Source organism: Salvelinus alpinus, chromosome 31 (assembly GCF_045679555.1).
Source record: "Salvelinus alpinus chromosome 31, SLU_Salpinus.1, whole genome shotgun sequence".
Taxonomy (NCBI): domain Eukaryota; kingdom Metazoa; phylum Chordata; class Actinopteri; order Salmoniformes; family Salmonidae; genus Salvelinus; species Salvelinus alpinus.
The window spans coordinates 3,243,691-3,265,982 of NC_092116.1; the positions used below are offsets into that span (position 1 = coordinate 3,243,691).

Below are 22,292 nucleotides of genomic sequence, written 5' to 3' on the forward strand. Positions count from 1 at the left end.
AACATTGCTAAAGAGAGAGGGCAGATGGATAGAGGGATAGAAAGGACTCCAACCCACATCTTTTCTAATATCTGGGAGATGGAGGAAACAGAAAGAGGAGAACAAGGAGAAACGGTGACGTTAACAAAAAGGCTGGAGGGAAATGGCTACAAATCAATAGACTAACGTTATCAAATGGCTAAAATCTGCATCACTGGGCAGATTTGTCTCTCTAAAATAAGCATTAGAGTCAAGGCCCACAAAATCCGGTTAGACCATACAAACCTGGGGGTATGTTAAAGGCATACACAGTTAGGTATATTAGATTGACTAGCATGCTAACGTACACATACACCCTCACAGTTAAATTATGTAATTAAATGGGTTGACCTGAAGCAACCGCTCTAAATCACTGTATAATTCCTCTAATGTCATGAGAAGAATCTATAGCTACTGGAGAGAGAGAGAGAGAGAGAGAGAGAGAGAGAGAGAGAGAGAGAGAGAGAGAGAGAGAGAGAGAGAGAGAGAGAGAGAGAGAGAGAGAGAGAGAGAGAGAGAGAGAGAGAGAGAGAGAGAGAGAGAGAGAGAGAGAGAGAGAGAGAGAGAGAGAGAGAGAGAGAGAGACGAGGGTAGGAGAGAAAGAAAATAACAGAATGAAAGAGAGAGGGTGAGATTCAACAAGAGAATGAGAGGGAAAGCAGGGAAACAAGAAAATTAGCATTCCTGAAAAGGCCTGTGGGACTTCATAATTCAGCTGATTTGATACATGCGAGCGAGGCCACTCATAAACTCCTGGCCGTCCATGACCCTCATTTTTCAGTCGGAGTTTCCAGACTAGTCCAGTGTTTGACAAGATTTATCTAGCTGGGCTAATAGCCTGCTCTCTCTCCTAGGTAAGGCCTCATCGATAACAGGGCCTGTCCTGCAGACACTAATGAATATTTCTGCTGCTGCTGCACATGTTACGTGGGGTTTTTCATTTTTTTCATTCTATGGGTTTGGACTGTGGGAGGGTTGGATTACACACATGTGTAGGATATGAGAAAATTACACACACACACAGGATATTGAAACCCTCTCAGGCATGTCGCTGTGTTTGTGCCTGGTGTGCTGGATGATGGAGAGACTGAACTGTGAAGGACCCTGTTGTTCTCCTCTCTATTCTGCATAGGAGCCACACACATTCACGCACACACACTAGGGCTCCAGAATAACTTTTTCCGCTGGTAGCCCTTTTTCCACTGGTGGCTCAACTTTCTCAGTTGATGGCACCAGCACCAGATTTGGTCGCACCAATTTTTGACCAGAGCTGTGTCCCATAATGTACCTGTATTCCATACAGAACCAGGTTAATAATGACTAGCCACCTTTTAAATGATCATGCCCTTGCAGGGCTTGACATTCAGATAAATTTGCCAGTGGCACAAGATAAGATTTAAATGATGCATGCATCATCAGCTTTCCCGGCCTAGTGTTCTTTTAATTCGGGCCAGTAACTTTCAGTTGGCACTGGCCCGAATGAAAATAATACTAGGCCGGGAAAGCAGATGACGCGTGCATCATTTAAATCTTATCTTTAATTTGCGGGCTGAGCAAGTAGCCTACAGCCTATAATGACCTACCCTCCATACACAAATAATTACATTTTAACTTGACAATATCATATTTATGTTGATTGTTTGGAGGGACAAAATAAAAGCTTTGCGCAATCTCAAAAAGTGTGTGATTGTTAGAGATTTTGAACAGTCACTTTACAGTTGTAGGGCCGCTTAAAACCAGTTTTATCTTTTGGGAAATTCAATTTTCCCGGTAAAATTTTTTGCTAAATCAATGCCAAGGGATTGATACAAATCTTCATGATATCATTCTGCCAGGTAGGCCTAAAACCTTAAGAAACGTTCTTTCAAACATCGCATGATGACTGAATTGTGCATCGCAAAGATCCAACCAAGACTTCGGACCAAACTTTTTGAATACTTGGTCTGCATACCTATTGTTGGATACCCATGGCTGTTTGAATAAATCTTGATAATAATAGAAATTGTGAACCAAAAACTAACGTGACCAGCTAAAAAAAATCACTGGCACAGTAGCACGCACACACACACTTAAAATATAATATTGCTTCTCAAGTTCCTCTTCTCCTCTCCCAAGTCAAGTCCGATCCATTATAGCCTGAGACAACGGGTTAGAGGATATGAATGGATATGCCTGGTAATAGAACCAGGCTGATCACTAGAAATAGACTTCGATTACGGACGTTTGAAAAGGTCCTGAGAACATTGTTAATTAATGCTGACAACTATGTACATTCTATGGATGAACTTGGAGGTGTGACATGACCCTGAGGGCAGTATTGCATGTCTAGACATGCTTATTAACAATTGCTGAACTGTGGATTGGTGTGAAAGAAGTCTCAATGATAATGTGAAAATGTCAAGTGTGTCTGAATTGTGTTTTTCCCAAATAAACAATCATTTCAAATAAAGAAAAGGTATTGAGTACATCAGATGGTAACAGTGGATTGTTAAAATATTTTTTTTTTAAGCCTTCCCCAAACCATAGCCCTAACCGTAACCACTCGGACTCAATACTTAAACATAACACTTTGAGATGTTTCTGTTTTAACCCTGTGACCACGAGGAATTAATGAGTCAAACATAGACATCGAATTTCGATGTCAAACTATGAGATCTTGTTGCATAAAACGCTATCCTTTTGCACAAATATGCTGGGGATTAACTGTATTATTTATCTTGGCTGATTCTTAATCCTTGTTATGCAGTCAAGAGATCCTCACATATCCTAATATTTCAACAGCCGCTCCAGAGAAAAATATTAACGAGTGATCGGTGCCAAATGAGCAGACTGTGAATGTGTGTGTGTGTGTGTGCATGGGTGTGTGCGTTTGTGCCTGTGTTTCTGTTTGTGTTGCATCCATGTGAATGTGTGTGTATGCTTCTCTCTGTGTGAGCCTGTGTGTTTGTCAGGACTCCCTGAAATCAATCAGATTCTGAAGGTTGTATCTATTAACTGAATATCTCTAACGGTCGCCCCAGCGTGAGTTGTTGTAAGCACGTAGATGTCAGAATGCACTCACTGTTCCAAAATGTGATTGTTACGCAACAGAACAGTTCACACACGTTGCCTGTTAATTATCTATAGGATATGTTTCAATTTGTGAATTTCAAATTATTTTCTAACAACAGTATGAATTGAGGTGTGTTCCGCCTCCTCATTAATTCGCATAGAATTAACCCATTTCAGTGTTGGGGACAATTTATGTTTGAGGCTTTACTGAGCCGAACAAACTTCTCTCTTCACAAACTTCTCTCTTCGAGGAGAGCCCACGCACAGATTACTTTCGATTTCTCGAAAGTGTTTTACTCAATTATTTCGATCAATGTTGAGCTGACCCGTGATGTGATGAATTATAAATAGTAATTGCTATTAGCTCATTCATATTGTGGTTTCTGTCAGCCGAGAGTTATCTAAATATGACCGCTTGCGTTATGTCAATATTTCCTCAGTTAGCGCTAGGACTTATGTAGCTTACATTTTCCAGTTTGGATGATTGTGTATGCTGTTGCTACTTCTGTGATTGTCTGAACACTGCATCCAAAAATAAACTGGGCACATTCAGGACCTAACTTTGTAAGGACTGTGTTTTTTGCAAAATGTTTCTGTGAAAAAACAGTGTGGCCAGCTCAAATGCTGACAGTTGCGTCAATCGATACTGGATGTTCAAAATAAGCATTCTAATCAAACCGGTTTGATCGTACGCTCCAGGGACCACTGTAGAATGATCACACCCGTTTGTTGGTACGTGGTTAAACCCGAGCAGATCAGAGTTTTTCCACTTGTCAGCACCCAGGCACCACTGACACAGTAATCAGCCAGGCAGACAAAACAATTCAGCCCATCGCATTTCCCTCTGTCTGTCTTCCAAATAACATTAGCCATCCCCTCTTCATAAACAAGTTCAAATCTCACTAACGAGTGTCAAGCCCTGACCTTAGAGATCCTTTTTATGTTTCTATTTTGGTTTGGTCAGGGCGTGAGTTGGGGTGGGCATTCTATGTTTTTGTGTTTCTATGATTTTCTATTTCTATGTTTTGGGAACCATACTTATGTAACAGTATAACTTTAAACCGTCCCCTCGCCCCGACCCGGGCGCGAACCAGGGACCCTCTGCACACATCAACAACTGACACCCACGAAGCGTCGTTACCCATCGCTCCACAAAGGCCGCGGCCCTTGCAGAGCAAGGTGCAACACTACTTCTAGGTTTCAGAGCAAGTGACGTAACTGATTGAAACGCTACTAGCACGTACCCGCTAACTAGCTAGCCATTTCACATCCGTTACACTCACCCCCCTTTCAACCTCCTCCTTTTCCGCAGCAACCAGTGATCCGGGTCACGGCACCAATGTAACAGTATAACTTTAAACCGTCCCCTCGCCCCGACACGGGCGCGAACCAGGGACCCTCTGCACACATCAACAACGGTCGCCCACGAAGCATCGTTACCCATCGCTCCACAAAGGCCACGGCCCTCGCAGAGCAAGGTGCAACACTACTTCTAGGTTTCAGAGCAAGTGACGTAACTGATTGAAACGCTACTAGCGCGTACCCGCTAACTAGCTAGCCATTTCACATCCGTTACACTTAGGTAGCTCTTTTTTCCACCTGTGTTTGTGGGAAGTTGACTTTGTTTAGGGCACTTTGCCTTTGAGCTTCACGGTTTGTTTTTGTAGTGTTTATTGTTTTGTTTGGCGTCATTTTCTCAATAAAAGAAAATGTACGCTCACCACGCTGCACCTTGCTCCTTTCAACAGCCATGACAACGAGCGATGGGATTGGTCGCCAGTGGTTGCCGACAGTGACGGGTGACATTAGAACAGCACTGGGCAACTCCAGTCCTCGTAGGTCTGATTGGTGTCACACTTTTGCCCCAGCCCCAGCTAACACATCTGACTCCAATAATCAACTAATCATGATCTTCAGTTAAAAGTGCAATTAGTTTAAATCAGGTGTGTTTGCTAGGGATGGTGGAGAAGTGTGACACCAATCAGGCTCCCGAGGACTGGAATTGCCTAGGCCTGCATTAGAGGCTGAATTATGGGAAAAAGTGTGAGCCATTTAGACCACGAGTGTGAGAGCACTGCACATTGGAGGTTGTTTAAACCTGTGAAACGTTGCAAAAACATCCTGAAATGCATCCAGTACAAGTCCTAAACCAAACAATCACGTCAAACACTACATAGTGCATCTATTTAGACCCAGATATATCTCTTAGCAGTATTTGTTGTGTGTCAGTATGATTATTTTGACATCAGTAGCCTCTGAAACATTAGAAAACGGTCCACTCGTCTGACACCACACTGGTGGCACTACACAAGCATACACTGAGTGTACAAACCATTAAGGACACCTTCCTAATATTGAGTCCCCCCTTTTGCCCTCAGAACAGCCTCAATTCATCGGGGCATGGACTCTATAAAGTGTCGAAAGCATTCCACAGGGATGCTGGCCCATGTTGACTCCAAGGTTTCCCACAGTTGTGTAAAGTTGGCCCGATGTCCTTTGGGTGGTGGACCATTCTTGATACACACAGGAAATGGTTGAGCATGAAAAACCCAGCAGCATTGCAGTTCTTGACACAAACCGGTGCACCTGGCACCTAATAGCATACCCCGTTCAAAGGCACAGAGTGATGGAAAAGCAGCCAACAATTGCTCAGCATATGTGAGAACTGACCCCATAGGGCTGACCCCATTTAGTCGAGTATTTGGTCGATGGGCATTTGGCCGACAAGATGTTGTTTTTAGTTGAACAGTGGCAAATATATTGTAAAAGAATGATGGCACACGAGACAACGGTCTGATTCACGCTTGTCTGAGTGAACAAATCCATTGCGGAGGCCGCAGGGATGGCACACCAGTGTCACCAGTAGTACATTTACCATTAACTACCATAATTTCTAATCTACAGTGTTTGTTTGGTTGAGGTAAATTCTGTTAATGCATTCGACATGCATTGAGAATGACAATAGTTCCTCAACATAGCCTATTTCGATAACCATTCAACATGAAAGGAGAGACAAAATGTCATGCTCTGATCCGGTGGAAACGTCATAAAAAAGGCCGATCTGATTACTTCTTATACAGCTGTGTCTGTCTGTCCGGAGCTCACTGGCACGGGAAACTCCGAGGGCCCAGAATATTTTACACAATGTTGCAAGTTTGCTAGCATGAGCTTGGCCGTACCAAGTTAATACTTGATACAATGGTTCAAGATCCTTGCAACCAGACCATGCATAGCCAATGTGATTTAAAGGATATTTTTTATCAGGATATTTTTTTGCACCTGCGGGCTGGAACGTTTTTATTTGGTGGCTTTATGTAGGCTAGTTTTACATATTGGCAATAGAAATTACATTTTAGATTTGTATCATTTTAATTTAGATATCATTTTTATTAACCACATGACAATGACTTTGTGATATGAAGACTTTGTTATAACTGAAATGAAACTGTTCCACAAAAAGGAGGAGGAGGGTCGGGAAGAGTTTTTTTTCTTCTGGTTAGGCTATATTGATCTCTGGCTCCATCTTTAGTAATTTGTGTGACTTCATATTTAATCACAGTGTTAAAGCATCAGATACGCTCAGTAGCCTACATATGGTTGATTTTATTCGAACATAGGGTGTGTCTACAGTATATATGGAAAAATACACGTTTAAAAAAAGAACAGATGCCTGGATCGACCAAGATTTTTTTTGTCGGGGACTGCCCTAATCGCTCACATACACACACAGATACACGCTCAGATACGCAGATAAAAAGGTACACACAAAGATGCACACACACACACACACACAGTGTACAGATACAGGCACACGCACATGTAATAAACATGTTAAAATACACATATGCATTCACAAATGTATTCCCTAGAGCACTAGCAGAGCTAAAAACATAAATATCCATTATTTTTGTCCTTTTCTAGTCAACATAGTATCATCACCGAAAGCCTCAGTGGACCGTGCAATTTTTATGAAGCTCAGAAACCATTGTGTTGTTGTCCATTAAAATCAAAGACAGACATACCCACATACAGTATGAGCCCTGTTGTGATCCTTCATGTTGACAGCAAACTATTCCCCTGAGTTTCACTAGCAGTGATGCTAAGTGATGTTCAGAGTTACTGGGGCTGCTGCTTGAAGAACAAGTAGATGAGGAGGGACAGCCACAATAGGAAATACCAACAATAGCAATGTACCTTTTAGCAAAAATGAGTGGGCCCCTATCAGGAATTCACACTAGCCCTCAGACAAACTGAATACAAAACATCTGGAGAGCTAGGATTTCCCCTTGCTTCCGCCTCCACCACCACAGCGACATGAAGTGCAGGAATAGATACTGGTAAAAGGGAAGAATTACCTGCAAATATTCTACATATTCAATGTAATACAATTGAAATGTGGGCTCAGAAAGAAGGGGACATTGCTGACACTTCCACAAAAATAAGCAGGCGCGCCGTTGAGCAATCAAGCCGCATTATGGTTGACTTTGTGACTTATCTTCCCCATTCTCTCTTTCACCGTGTTATCATGACAAATGTTACCAATGCATCTGGGCTGCTCCTGATTCAATCATGACTATTTACATTGATACCCAGCCAATGGCCACAATGGCAGATGTAGCGAGGAGAAGAGGGATAGAAATAAAGAAAACAGAACAGAAGGAGAGACGAGCACAGAAAGAGAATGGGAAGAGAGAGCAGAAGATTGACAAAGAGAGAGAGATTGATCAAGGCCTCCTTTTCTAGGGGTGTCTTCACACCTGGTCCCTTTCAGACAATTTCTGTGAACTCAGTGCGGTTCGCAATTTCTTTGTGCAGTGTGAACTCTCAGTTTCCTCAAAAGAGCCCCTGAAGTGGTCCGGTTCCCTTTCCTAGGACAATGTTAATGCAAAGCTCCCCAGGTCCACTTGTCATAATTCCCGTACCACACACTAAACTACTGCAACACCATTTCCCCTGCCAGAAACCCTCACATTGCTACGACAAAAGAGAGAAGATGGTGACGTGTAGGTTTGCGGGAAAAAAATGTGTGCTGTTTTGTGTCAAGGACACACAGAAATTCCAAAATGTGTAGTTTTTTGTTCAGATTATGCGTTTGCATTATGTGATCTACAGTGGGGAGAACAAGTATTTGATACACTGCCGATTTTGCAGGTTTTCCTACTTACAAAGCATGTAGAGGTCTGTAATTTTTATCATAGGTACACTTCAACTGTGAGAGACGGAATCTAAAACAAAAATCCAGAAAATCACATTGTATGATTTTTAAGTAATTAATTTGCATTTTATTGCATGACATAAGTATTTGATCACCTACCAACCAGTAAGAATTCCGGCTCTCACAGACCTGTTAGTTTTTCTTTAAGAAGCCCTCCTGTTCTCCACTCATTACCTGTATTAACTGCACCTGTTTGAACTCGTTACCTGTATAAAAGACACCTGTCCACACACTCAATCAAACAGACTCCAACCTCTCCACAATGGCCAAGACCAGAGAGCTGTGTAAGGACATCAGGGATAAAATTGTAGACCTGCACAAGGCTGGGATGGGCTACAGGACAATAGGCAAGCAGCTTGGTGAGAAGGCAACAACTGTTGGTGCAATTATTAGAAAATAGAAGAAAATAGAAGAAGTTCAAGATGATGGTCAATCACCCTCGGTCTGGGGCTCCATGCAAGATCTCACCTCGTGGGGCATCAATGATCATGAGGAAGGTGAGGGATCAGCCCAGAACTACACGGCAGGACCTGGTCAATGACCTGAAGAGAGCTGGGACCACAGTCTCAAAGAAAACCATTAGTAACACACTACGCCGTCATGGATTAAAATCCTGCAGCGCACACAAGGTCCCCCTGCTCAAGCAGGCGCATGTCCAGGCCCGTCTGAAGTTTGCCAATGACCATCTGGATGATCCAGAGGAGGAATGGGAGAAGGTCATGTGGTCTGATGATTCAAAAATAGAGCTTTTTGGTCTAAACTCCACTCGCCGTGTTTGGAGGAAGAAGAAGGATGAGTACAACCCCAAGAACACCATCCCAACCGTGAAGCATGGAGGTGGAAACATCATTCTTTGGGGATGCTTTTCTGCAAAGGGGACAGGACGACTGCACCGTATTGAGGGGAGGATGGATGGGGCCATGTATTGCGAGATCTTAGCCAACAACCTCCTTCCCTCAGTAAGAGCATTGATGATGGGTCGTGGCTGGGTCTTCCAGCATGACAACGACCCGAAACACATAGTCAGGGCAACTAAGGAGTGGCTCCGTAAGAAGTATCTCAAGGTCCTGGAGTGGCCTAGCCAGTCTCCAGACCTGAACCCAATAGAAAATCTTTGGAGGGAGCTGAAAGTCCGTATTGCCCAGCGACAGCCCCGAAACCTGAAGGATCTGGAGAAGGTCTGTATGGAGGAGTGGGCCAAAATCCCTGCTGCAGTGTGTGCAAACCTGGTCAAGAACTACAGGAAACGTATGATCTCTGTAATTGCAAACAAAGGATTCTGTACCAAATATTAAGTTCTGCTTTTCTGATGTATCAAATACTTATGTCATGCAATAAAATGCTAATTAATTACTTAAAAATCATACAATGTGATTTTCGGGATTTTTGTTTTAGATTCCGTCTCTCACAGTTGAAGTGTACCTATGATAAAAATTACAGACCTCTACATGCTTTGTAAGTAGGAAAATCTGCAAAATCGGCAGTGTATCAAATACTTGTTCTCCCCACTGTATATGCTAAAATAGCTTCATAAGCTGTTTATTAATTGTGGGGTTTGAATAGCGTGAAAAGATAATATATTTGGTGAGAATCACAACATAGGGTACAAAATCTATTCTAGCTCTTAAAGGGGCAGTAGCCTACCTTGGGTGTACACTTTTCAATTAGAGCACTTTTTATTCTGCAGTTATTGTATTGCTATTTATTGCTAATAGTATATTTTGATGACAATTATTATGTCTCATATTTTAACCAAATGCAATCTATTAGCTTCCAAAATGTAAGTAGGTATATCTAGCCGCCCGATAACACATTCTGATTGAATGGTTTGTCCTGCAATTTGTAAAAACCCAGAGTGCATGTTGGAAAACGATCTTGGTTCCGTTCTAAACATGTGAAAGCAAAGAGAACTCGGTCCACAAAACAGGTGAAGTGAATCGGCAAAAGAGTTGAGTCCTCATTCAAAGGCAAGGGCAGTGTGATTATAAAGAGAACTGAGTTCTTTTGCTTTTACCCCAGAGTTCACTTTAAAGAGGACGGAGATCGGTTCTTTTAAAGAAGACTATATGTGAAAACACCCTAAAGGCGATTGATTTCTACTCTTTTGAAAAAAGTCTTGCCTTCGAAAGGCCTCGCCTTCGCAATATGTTTCCAGGTCAGGTAGCCAGTGTAGCTCATTCAAAGCCATTGAAATACATGAAATACATGAGGTATAATACCACTTAAGTCACATCTTATTTAGTGTTATGTACAGGGTCACCCAACCAGTAGTCAAACAATTAGTCAGACAGAATCCAACACATTCAGTATTGAGTAGGGACTAGTGTTCTCCCTCTTGCTCATTCTCACTTTCTCTCCCTCCTTATTTCCTTCAGCATCTGTTCTCCATGCATGCCTAGCTGTCAGGTAACCCTAATCTGCAGATTAGTCACTGGCCTAAAACTAATGTATTTAAATCACCCCACTCAAATTATTCAGGAATTTGCTGGCCAGTGCAATTTCACAAGTATTTTATCTCTCGCTCTCTCTCTTTCTCCATCTCTCCCAATATCCCCCCTTTCAGTCTCACTGTAAAGCACATACACAAAATGCCTGGTGTGGTGTTGCCGTCCATAACAAAGTCAATTAAGCCATCCGAGACAAATGTGATCAAATTAGCATCAGTCGACACGGCAGTAAACACACAGCACCACAGGCAACCTCCTGTACTAAACATAAAGCGGTGATGAACCAACCAGCGGATCTCATTCTGCACCATCTTCATCTTCTCACACCACCAACCCTTTTTCCCCTGTGCTGTGCATATACTTAATGATACACAGGCAAACAGATGCCGCTTCGTTCATGTTATGTTAGTTGCATGATGATTTAATTTTAGTGGCTATACTCTACAAAGAATGTAATCCATTAATATGTTGTTCAACCGATTCATGCCAAATGTTTTACATGTAGGTTATACGCATAAGCTAAATGGCTACAATTCACAAACTCCCATATGGGTGAACACATACCGAATACAGAACATTTTATGCCTACTTCCTTATTTCTTTACAGTGTACCGTAACGTGGATGATCCACATGGGATTCAAATATAGAAGATAAACAAAACGAGCAATTTGCATCATACAACGGCTATGATAACAACAGTGGCCAATGTTTTCTCTCCGGTCCAGCCTCGAGTCAGTCATTCGACCCGTTTCAGCATCCGACCCGTTTCATCATCCACGGGGGAGTCAACCTGACCAAACATGATAAACCTCGAACAGTTCCTGTTATCAAGTAATTACCTTATTGAGTGCAACTGGTGACTGCCTCCCTTAACCTGTTTGACACAGATAGAATCAGAACCAAATAAATGGAAGGTTACAGAAACGTACTGAAGTTTACAGAGCGGGGTAAAAATACAGTAGGTAGACGATTTGCAACGGTTCGTATAGATATAGGCTGCAGACTATTTACAAACACGCTAGGTTAGTACACGGCTATAATAAAGATTCACAGAGGGGGCAGCAAACAGATTAGGACAATTGTGGCATCTCAAAGGTGTTTCGGTAACCACAGTAGCTTCTGTTTTTAAACAAATTAGCCTCCAGGCAAATTGAGGTTTTTCCATATTGGTTTTGTGATCTCGGCAGACCGACAGTGCAAAAGGCCTGTTACATCATGTGTGTTTGGCTAGCGAACACATACGTAATGACCCCTATTTGCATGCTGATATTATTTGTTTGAGATGCTGTGGCGAGAAGGGAACCTTATGTAAATAAGGTAAGTTGGGGCTTGACAAGTTGGAGGAGGGGATGGGAAGGGAAGGAAGGGGGAGGATAGGAGCAACACTGTGCAAGTGGAATGAGGTGAGGGAGGAGAGGGCAGTGAGGGCAATGGGGCAATGTCCAGTCATGCTCGCTGAACCAACCCTAGCCTGAGGCGAGGCAGCCTCAGCTGACCCACTGTACGGAGATGTATACATGCCCTGAGGCAGAGGGATATGATTACAACCTGCCTCAGTTCTCGATTGTTTAGAAAAGATAAGACAAGGATCCACCTGGACAGGGGATAACATTATTTCAAACGCCCCGCTTAAAAAAGGCATGGTGAGTTACTTTAAGAGTAAACATTGTGTCTTTGGATAGAAAAGGTGAGCTATCGAAGGAATTATCTTTAGTATCTTAGCTTAGCCAATAATTTCGTAACACTTTATTTGGACAGTCCATCTGTAGATGCTCTACAGCAGGGGTCTCCAGCCTTTTGTAACATGAGAGCTGCTTTAAGAAAATGTAACATGTCTCGAGCTACTCATTTTATTCTAGCTTTCAAATAGGCATATCTTTCTCTTCTCCTCACCCCTGCAACTCTTCCCCGGGTCCTTTGTGTACAAGAAAAGGTAGTGCACTAGGTTTTCTGTCAATATTTCGGGTAAAATAATGGTTAATAAACAACTCTAAGAGGGGCCCTATAAAATCAAATTATCTTTCATATTTTCCCAAATTATGTTTTCTCATTTTTGTTTTCCTGGTTTAAAACTCTAAAAATTACAATTGTTCTGGTTTTGCACACCAGCTTCAAACAGCTGAACAAAACATATTTTTGGTTATGGAAAGATATCTCATAGCAGTTTAGATGGTATAATGATTCTCTAAACTATACATTGCTTGTTTTGTCACATAAACCTAAACTGAACTATTTGAATTTTAGCAACCATGAAATGGCAGAGCGATTTCTGCATATTGCACCTTTAAATGTGCATCTAGGGAGTGAGGAATGTGCAGACTAATGTGCCAGTCTAGCAATGCTGCTACTGCTCATTTCATAGACACGTTTGCAAATACATTTTAGATACAAATTAAATACTTACTCATGATATACTTCTGCCAGGTAAGCCTACTTTGCAGTTAACATTTAATTGAGAAGGTTTTGGGGAAAGTATTTCAATCAACCCACAAGACGGTTATCACATCAACTGGCTACACTCGGAGTGATAGACAAACCACACAGACAGACAGATGCAAAAATGCTGGAAATAATTGGCAGATATTTTGTTAGGTTTGGCTTTTTAAGCCAATAGTGGCTAACCAGCGGTGTGATAATGTCAATGTTGCATTGATAAGGTAGTAGCTGGGAGCTTGCGGTGTCTGAAAGAGATTTGTTTATGACAGTTTGTGGTGGAACAAGTGAAAATTGCATATACTTTCAGAATTGTTTGGCAAGCTACTCATAGGTGGACTGCGAGCTACTGGTAGCTCGTGATCGACCTGTTGGAAACCCCTGCTCTACAGACTATCAGTAACATTTCAGCTAACTATCTACTAAACCTAACCCTAGACCTAACCCTAACCTTAACCCTTATTGTAATCCTTAACTTAACCCTTAACCTGACCCTAGCCCTAACCCTTACCTTAATCTTTACCCTAACCCCTTATTCTAAGCCTAACCCTAACCTTAGCAGGCAGATGCTCATCAACAGATATTTTGTTGATAGTATGACCATCTGTAGAGCATCTACAAATGGAAAATCTGGACATTTCCAAATAAAGTGTGACCAATAATTTAGCTTTAGGCATTTGGTATTTGAGAGTATGACGATTATCAACTAAAACACTGTTTAACACAGGGATTTGGCTACGGAAACATGACAACTGAGAACAATGTCGCAGTAGGGATACAATGGAAGAAAGAGAGAGAGACAAAAAACACAGGCTTGAATCCAATCCGTGTGGTGTTCCAGGAATGACTGAAATGTCAGGTACATCACCCTACTGTTCTAACTCAATGGCTGCTCAGTGACACGCTGGCTTCTCACTCTGTGCTCCCCTGGCTTAATGACTGCTTAAATGTCTGACGACAACCTGCTAAACTTCACTGGTTGCCTGGTTACCTGCTTGGAGCCCAAGCCGGCTGCTGCATGTGCGGTGGTTATTGTTATATTAGGTAGGCGAAGGATGAGGTGGAAGGAGACCTAGAAGGAACCTGATACCGCAGTAGAGACTCATAGTCAATAGGATAGTGAAGCTGCCCCCCCCCCCCAACTCTCATGTGGAAAAGTAGAGACCACTCTGTGTACCGCAAACAGGGCTCTCTTTCTTGTGTCTGTCTCTATTTCTAGGAGGAGAGTGAGCGAAGGAGAGTGTGAGAAGTGGAGAAAGCGAGAGAGATCCATAAAGAGGAGAAAGTAAAGAGGGAAAGATGGAGAGAGAGAGAGAGAGAGAGGGAGAGACAGTCGGTGAATGTGTGTGAGTGAGAGAGATTTGCTAATCCCATCAAAAGGTTTCAACCTCATTGAGCCTTAAATATCATAGATTGCAATGCATTTTGGATTTCCTGCCACTGTTAATTCAATAACAAAGGTTAAATCTGATATGTTTTGAATAGCAATTTCCATATCTAATGTGATCAATTTGACATTGCGGATTACCCTGTCTCCAGCAGTCGCAATACAATGTGATCTACTGTGCAATTCTCTACAATCAGATATGAAACCTTATCCCTAATCCAACCTCCCACCGGCTCTGCATGCAAAACCATAGCAACAACGGAGTCGGACAAGAAGCCATGTTTAATTCGATAGAAATCGAATCTATTCATTCTATTTCTATGTATAATTCCATCCCCAGCACCTCAGAATCCTTATGCGTTTCATTACACATTATGTCCTCAACCAAAGGGGGGTCCTTGCCAGCGTGTTTTAGCTGTGGTGGCCCTAAAATGCAAGAGCATGACTACCACTCTGCTCTCTATTAAAGACATGGTCACTTGATGCCATAATTGGGGCACATCTATACGTAAAGGGCATTTCCCAGCAATTAAATTAACCTCAGGAGACTGTAAGTGCAGCCGTTCAATCAAAGTATCAACAGGGAATGTTTGACACGGCATGTATGGGAATGTAATAACACGTTATAGAATGTTATATACTGTCTCTCTGGTTCCTAATGGGTACATGGGGCTACAGTTGCCGCTGCTTCTGACAATATTCATTAAACCATAGAGGGCAACACTTCTACATTAGCCAGTGGGAGTTACCGTTGAGGAGAATCGAGAAAAAGTAGCTCTGCATGTTTAAATAGAGGTAATTGCACATTATGGTGGCGGGGACAGCCTTTGCAAACCCTCAACACTCAATGCTCGACATCCATGTGTGTTTCGGGTCTGTGTCTGAATCCTTGAATGAATTGACTTGTCTATAAAAAAAAAAAACGCTGTAGCGAGAATTCACATAAAAAAGTAAATAAATAATTATAGAAAAGTGCAGCAGCACAGCTAGCGACATACACAATACATGGCTCTGCCGCAGCGAATAGAGTGGCCTGTTAATTATGGATGGGACATCCGTAAGCAACAGCAGTCCTCACACAAAACACTGAATACGGCGCATTAGAAGCTGTTAGAGACAGTAGAGGAAAAAGAGAGGAAATAGCAGGAGGGAAAGGGATATAGAGTAGAGTAAGGGAGAGAAGATTAATAAAGAAAGAGACACTGCATGAAAAAAGGCAAGCGAGGAAAAGAGCAAAAAGAAATTGAGAGCAATGATTTTGAGGAGAGTGAAAGATAGGGTGGGAGAGGAGGCGGATACTGCGAGAGGAGGCGGATACTGCGAGAGGAGGCGGATACTGCGAGAGAGAGAGAGAGAGAGAGAGAGAGAGAGAGAGAGAGAGAGAGAGAGAGAGAGAGAGAGAGAGAGAGAGAGAGAGAGAGAGAGAGAGAGAGAGAGAGAGAGAGAGAGAGAGAGAGAGAGAGAGAGAGAGAGAGAGAGAGAGAGAGAGAGAGAGAGAGAGACAAGGGAGAGAGACAAGGGAGAGAGACAAGGGAGAGAGACAAGGGAGGGAGAGAGAGAGAGAGAGACAAGGGAGAGAGACAAGGGAGAGAGAGACAAGGGAGAGAGAGAGAGAGACAAGGGAGAGAGAGAGAGACAAGGGAGAGAGAGAGAGAGACAAGGGAGAGAGAGAGACAAGGGAGAGAGAGAGACAAGGGAGAGAGAGGGAGAGAGAGAGAGAGAGAGAGAGAGAGACAAGGGAGAGAGAGAGAGAGAGAGAGAGAGAGAGACAAGGGAGAGAGAGAGAGACAAGGGAGAGAGAGAGAGAGAGAGAGAGAGAGAGAGAGAGAGAGACAAAGGAGAGAGAGAGAGAGAGAGAGAGAGAGAGACAAGGGAGAGAGAGAGAGAGAGAGAGAGAGAGAGAGAGAGAGAGAGAGACAAGGGAGAGAGAAATCAGCCCAATCTACTGTGCTGACAGAACAGCACACAGCAATGCAAGAGGAGTTTGCTGCTTACAACACGTAAGAGAACAATCAATAATGCATTAGATTGCCATAGAAAACATATGAAACAATAGGGTAAGTGTTATTTTCCTGGTAAATGCAGATGAAAAGGAACAGACTTCATAATGTATTAACCTTGCTTCGCTCCACCTGGCTTTTTCATATATATATATTTTTTAAGAACCATAATGATATGAATTGATTCATTCACACTTCCCTAGAATATGAATGTCCCTGTCATGCATGCAGCCATGAATGATGGCACAAAGAGTCGATGAGAGGAGCGAGGAAGATAGGAAACAGAGGAAGGGATGGCCGGAGGGAGAATGCGTAAGAGATGGGTGTCATAAGGAAATAAAGAGGGTATAGTGAGACGAAGGAGAGAGAGAGAAAGAGGGAAGAGAGAGATGGATGAGGAGATAAATGAGAGTAGCCTACAGAAGGGATGGAGAGAGCGAAAGACAGAACGTGTCTGAGACAGAACATGAGCGAGAAAGAGAGAGAAAGAGCAGGAGGGAGAGGTTTATGTAAGCCCGATTTGACTGCTGGGTCAGTGAATTGATGCAGACACATCAGGGCACAGGAATGTTGTGACCTCCTGCCCAGATGTTCCTAGTCAAGCTGAAATCCATGTAAAACACGGCACACTCGGTTAGCATTCCTTTAGAAGGCCACTCCTGTATTTCATTATCACAATGTCTTCCTTTTTTTTCTCCTTCTCTTGTTTTTTTTCACCCTCTAAAAGGAAGAAAAAGGTTGCCTTGTTACAAAGAGGGCGGGGAGTTATTGACCTAGCAGAAGGGTATCCTAGCTACCTAGCCACACTGTGATAGAATAACTGCAAACCAGACCCGTATGCAGGCGGTCTACAACACTCAAAACACATACGTCAGCCAAAGTGACACCCCAGTCAAACTAAACCGCCTCACAATACTAGAGAGAGCAAAAGAGCCGGATACGCTCCGGCGAGTGAAAATGATATCCTGGCATAGGCTACGCATGTCCTCATTTCCTTTTTCAATATCACATGGTGAGTGGCACTCCAAACCAAAACAGATCAATACAGCTAACTTGACACATATTAGCACCATAAAAGCAACATGACTACTGAGACTAGGCCTGTCAGGAGGCATTACGCAGGAGATAACACTAAGAGAGGGAGAAACATGACACATTTGAAAACAGAAAGAAAAAAAAGAAGAAAAAAATGACATATATATATATATATATATATATATATTGAGTCAATGTATTCTTACCTGTTTGTTGTACTTGTTGATGGTTTGACTGCTGTACTCAGAGCAGTGGTCAGATCCAAGGGAAATGTTATCTCCGGTGCCAACGAAGGTGTTGGCAGGGGGCAGGTCCTGAACAGCCTGATGCTTTTTCCCGGCCGTGGGCGACTGGGGGTGGAGCTGGACCGTGGGCAGTGGCGAGCTGGACTTGTAGTGCCGGGCCAGATCCGGGCTCCCGGGCCCTCCATTAACAGACCGGTACCGGCCCATCCCAGGGCTGTCCGACAGCTTCTCGTTGACACCATCGTAGCGCTGGCCGTTGGGCTTGGAGGCCTCAATGGTGACGATGCTGCTGTACAGTGGCTGTTTGGACTTCTTGTTCTTCTTGTCTTTCTTAGGCTTTTTGCCCTTGTCATGCTGCTGAGGGGTGAAAAAGTCCTCGTGGTCCTTCTTGCCTGCCTCATAGCCATTCTTGTTCTTGGGGCGGCAGTAACGGGCCATGACGACGATGAGGATGATGAGAATGACCGTCATGATGCCCGACACCACCCCGATGACGATGCTCAGCCGCTGCTTACCCAGGTCGTAGTTGGGGTCACCAGCGATGTTGGTATTGAGCGGCGTACCCAGGCTCTTGGCCACCTGGGCCTCTACGATGGTGGAGTTGGAGAGGGTCTCATTGACATAGACATGCACAAGGGTAGTGGTGCTCTGGGAGGGCTGCCCGCTGTCGTTCACCTGAACCACCAGTCTATGGAGGCCATAGTGTTTCTGCTCCAGCTTCCCCACCAGTGAGATGACCCCGCTGCCCCCGTCAATCTCAAACAGTTTGAAGGGGTTTCCGCCGATGATGCTGTAGCTCAGGTCAGCGTTGATCCCTGTGTCCGTATCAGTGGCTATGACGGTACGTACTACAGTCCTGATGTTGCTGGAGGGGGGCAGGAGGGTGTAAGAGCTGTTGATGGGGAAGGTGACGGTTGGCGGGTTGTCGTTCTCGTCCATCACAAAAAGTGACACAGTGGCTGTGGCGGATCTGGGTGGGTCTCCACCGTCCACGGCCTTGACCCTAAACGTGTATGAAGTCTTCTGCTCACGGTCAAATGACATGGTGGAGAAAATGGTTCCTGTGTCATTCTCAATGGAGAAGATATCCTCCTCTTCCTCGATGAAGAGGCTCATTTCAGCGTTCTGGCCCTGGTCAGCGTCAATGACGGTCACCATGCCAACGGGGCTGTTGGGTGTTAGGTTCTCTTTGACGTAGAAGGTGAACACATCCTGCATGAACTTTGGCTCATTGTCGTTCTTATCTGCCACCAGGACCACCACAGTGGCTGACCCCTGGAGAATGGGCATGCCCTTATCTTTAGCTATCACTTTGAACTCATACCTCTCTGTTTGCTCCCTGTCCAGAATGGTGTTTACTCTGATGTCACCACTGTCTGCATCAATGGAGAATATCCCATTTACAGAGGAGACGAGGGAGTAGGCGATTTCCGCATTCTTGCCACTGTCAGCATCGATTGCCCGCACTGTGGTCACCCTCTCGCCTGGGGCATTGTTTTCCAGAAAGGACACCTCCACCACGTTCTGGCTAAAGATGGGTGGGTTGTCGTTGAAGTCTCCCACCTTCACGATAAGCGAGTTATTACTGGCCAGGCTAGGGCTTCCTGAGTCCACAGCCACGATGACCACGTTGTACTCCTGTGTGGCCTCATAGTCCAGTGGGGCTGATGTATGGAGAAAGTATTTCTTCTTATTCATCTCACCCTCAATCTCACTGGCCGGTTTGAGCTGGAAGGGCACGTCACCCACCACAGTGCAGGTCACGATGCCGTTCTCGCCCTGATCGCGGTCTGACACCTGGACTAAGGCTATAGGCGTGTCCACCACTACATCCTCTGCCACGTTGGCCACTCCATCTTTCAAGAAAATGCGTCCGATCTTACGAATCTCGATAGCAGGCACGTTGTCGTTCTCATCTTTGATGTTGAGGACCACGGTGGCCTTGTCCATTTTGGGCGGCTGACCTCGGTCCCTCGCCATCACCGTGAAGCGTAGTTGACTCACCTCCTCGCGGTCAATACGATGGAGCACGCTCAGCCACCCCGAGCTCTCGTCCAGCCTCAGCAGCCTACGCACTGACTCTGTGGCCGCGCCGAATACGTACTCAATCTGACCGTTCACCCCGACGTCCGCGTCAGCTGCTTTCAGCTGCAGGATGGGGGCACCAGGGGAGCTGTTCTCTGGCAGGTCAGCCTCATACACAGCCTTCTCAAAGCGGGGGCTGTTGTCATTCACATCAGTGATCATCACCCTCAGGATGGCCTGGGAGGAGCGTGGGGGGTCGCCCCCATCCCTAACACGCAGGGTGAGCTCATAAGAGTCCCTCTGCTCCCTGTCCAGCGCTCCTTTAATGATGAGCTGCGGCTGTTTTTCCCCATCAGTTGTGTCAGCAACTTGCAGTTCAAAGACGCTGCTCCTGGCTGCCCCCTCATCAAATCTCCTGCTGTCCACTCCGTGTCCCCCTGAGTTCGAACCCAGGCGCCTGGAGCTCTCCCCGCTGTCCTGAATAAGCTCATATCTCTCAATTCCGTTCCTGCCAAAATCTCTGTCGGTGGCAGTGGGCAGGAGATAGAGAGTGCCAATCGGTCTGTTCTCCTCCACTGACAGTGTCAGAACAGGAGAGGGGAAAGACGGGGTGTTGTCATTTATGTCTAAAATAATGACTTTCCCCTCGAACAGGTCAACCCAGCTCTGAGCCGGTCCAATTACTGACACTTCAAAATCTATGAAACATTCGTTTTCATCAAATATCATTTGGCACTGCTGTAATTTTTCACGGTCTATCCGCCGTTCATTAGTGGTCAGCTCGCCTGTTATATTATCTATTTTGAAAAAATCTGAGCCGGACTCGAGGGTAAACGTCACCTCACCAGACCCGGCGACAATTCCGAGGTCTTTGGCTACGTTCCCTACCCTGACATCGGCGGGTCCCTCCTCAGCCAAGCGATATCGCAACACTTGCTTGGCATCGGGCTGATTCAGCAGCTGCAGGATGAGTAAACTGTAGCATATATAGTCCACTGCGCCAGTAGTCCTCATTGTTCCCCGCAATGTCTCAACTGGATTTTAAAGCCTTGAATCGAATGAGGATGACGTTTACTTGCTGCTATTGTTTTTGGAAAACATAATTTTCCTTCTCGGTGAATTTGAAGTCCTTCGTTTCAGGATGTGTAAGACTTCATACTCCGGACGCACACCAACACCGCTTCAACTGCAGTGAATAAGAGCAAGTGCACCCGCTATACTTTTCTTCATTTATTTTTTTTGTGGAGGGGGGATTATCCTCACCCCTTTTTTCCAGCAACGAATAAATGTTTCTTTAACAGTCCGTTCAGTCTGGTTATATCCTATGTCATGAATTCATAAGGATTCCGAATATCTTATCATGCCTGTAAAGAGAAAATGTCCAAAATGTTATCTTATTTTATTTTAATGTTGAATCAGTCCGAGTTTATTCTGTTAGACAAAAAAATAAAATCTCCCAGATTGATATAGAAGCGATGTAAATGGTCAAGATTCCTTCGAAGATATTTCCAACAGATTAGTGGCAATGAAATGCCCGCACAGATTCCCAAATTGTGATGATACAGTTAGGCTACTTTACAGAGCCACTCGTCTTCTTACCTTGAAGCAGCGTACAAGCAACACATTATGTGTCCAGTAGCCTATCCAAGCAGCATCCGTGCACTCTGATTTCTTCTCTACGTTCACTCACTTATAAGAAGCAGCCCGTAAGTAGTTAAGGTTAGTTCTCACAGTTCTCACAGTCGCAAGCAATACGGATAGATAAAAAAAACTGATAGTGAGGGAATAATAAAAAATGAAACAAACAAGGACAATTGTAATTCCCGATGTAGATAATTGGAAAATGTCGGTGAATTATTACGTGAGAATCCTCGTTCTTTTCCGCATTCTCAATCCAAGCGACCACTCTTCACATGCATGAACGCAGCGTGCGTTTGCAGCACCTATCTGCTGGACTGTGAGAGCGATTCACAATTGTGTCTCGCGCGCTCTCTCCACCTCTCCAGTTTCGTTCCCCAGCGCACGCAACTAGGGCTGAACTTGTTTGGTAGGTTTCTAGAGGGTAGGCGACGAAGTAGCCTATTTGTTCAAATGAGAGGGAGGGAAAGAGAGAGACGAGAGTCCTTTTTTCTCGTTAATAAAGGGATGATTTAACCAAATGTGACTCTGTACCACATGAAGAAAATGCAATTGCAATGCATCACACACTACCCATTCGAATGGTCTTAGTCAGGGTGCGGGGCGTGGGTATAGTGAGATGGCTTAGAAAAGATACACTCTAACATGAACCATTTTACGAGGATGCCGCTTGATTAATTCAATGTGTAAATTGCGTTATGGCTTAGCCTATAATGCGCCAATAGAAAATATTGGACTGCCGCATTTTACATGGTGGTGTTTTGTTCATTACACAGTCATACGATGTCTGTAGCCAG

At 44.1% G+C, this 22,292-nt stretch overlaps 1 protein-coding gene across 5 annotated transcripts in view; it reads right to left on the bottom strand.

Moving 5' to 3' along the window:
* Window positions 1–21,998, bottom strand: part of LOC139561001 (protocadherin-7-like) — a 211,893-nt gene extending 189,895 nt beyond the window's left edge. The window contains exons 1-2 of one of the 5 annotated variants that reach the window (XM_071377794.1): window positions 21,457–21,990; window positions 17,794–21,221 (exon numbers count right to left, since the gene is read on the bottom strand). In XM_071377794.1, coding sequence (XP_071233895.1) covers window positions 17,794–20,871 — 3,078 coding nt within the window. In that variant the 5' untranslated portion in view covers window positions 20,872–21,221; window positions 21,457–21,990. Of the gene's footprint in view, window positions 1–17,793 lie in introns of all 5 variants that reach the window. The other 4 variants (XM_071377795.1, XM_071377793.1, XM_071377798.1 and 1 more) reach the window with 4 other exon arrangements.
* Window positions 21,999–22,292: the final 294 nt, after the last annotated feature.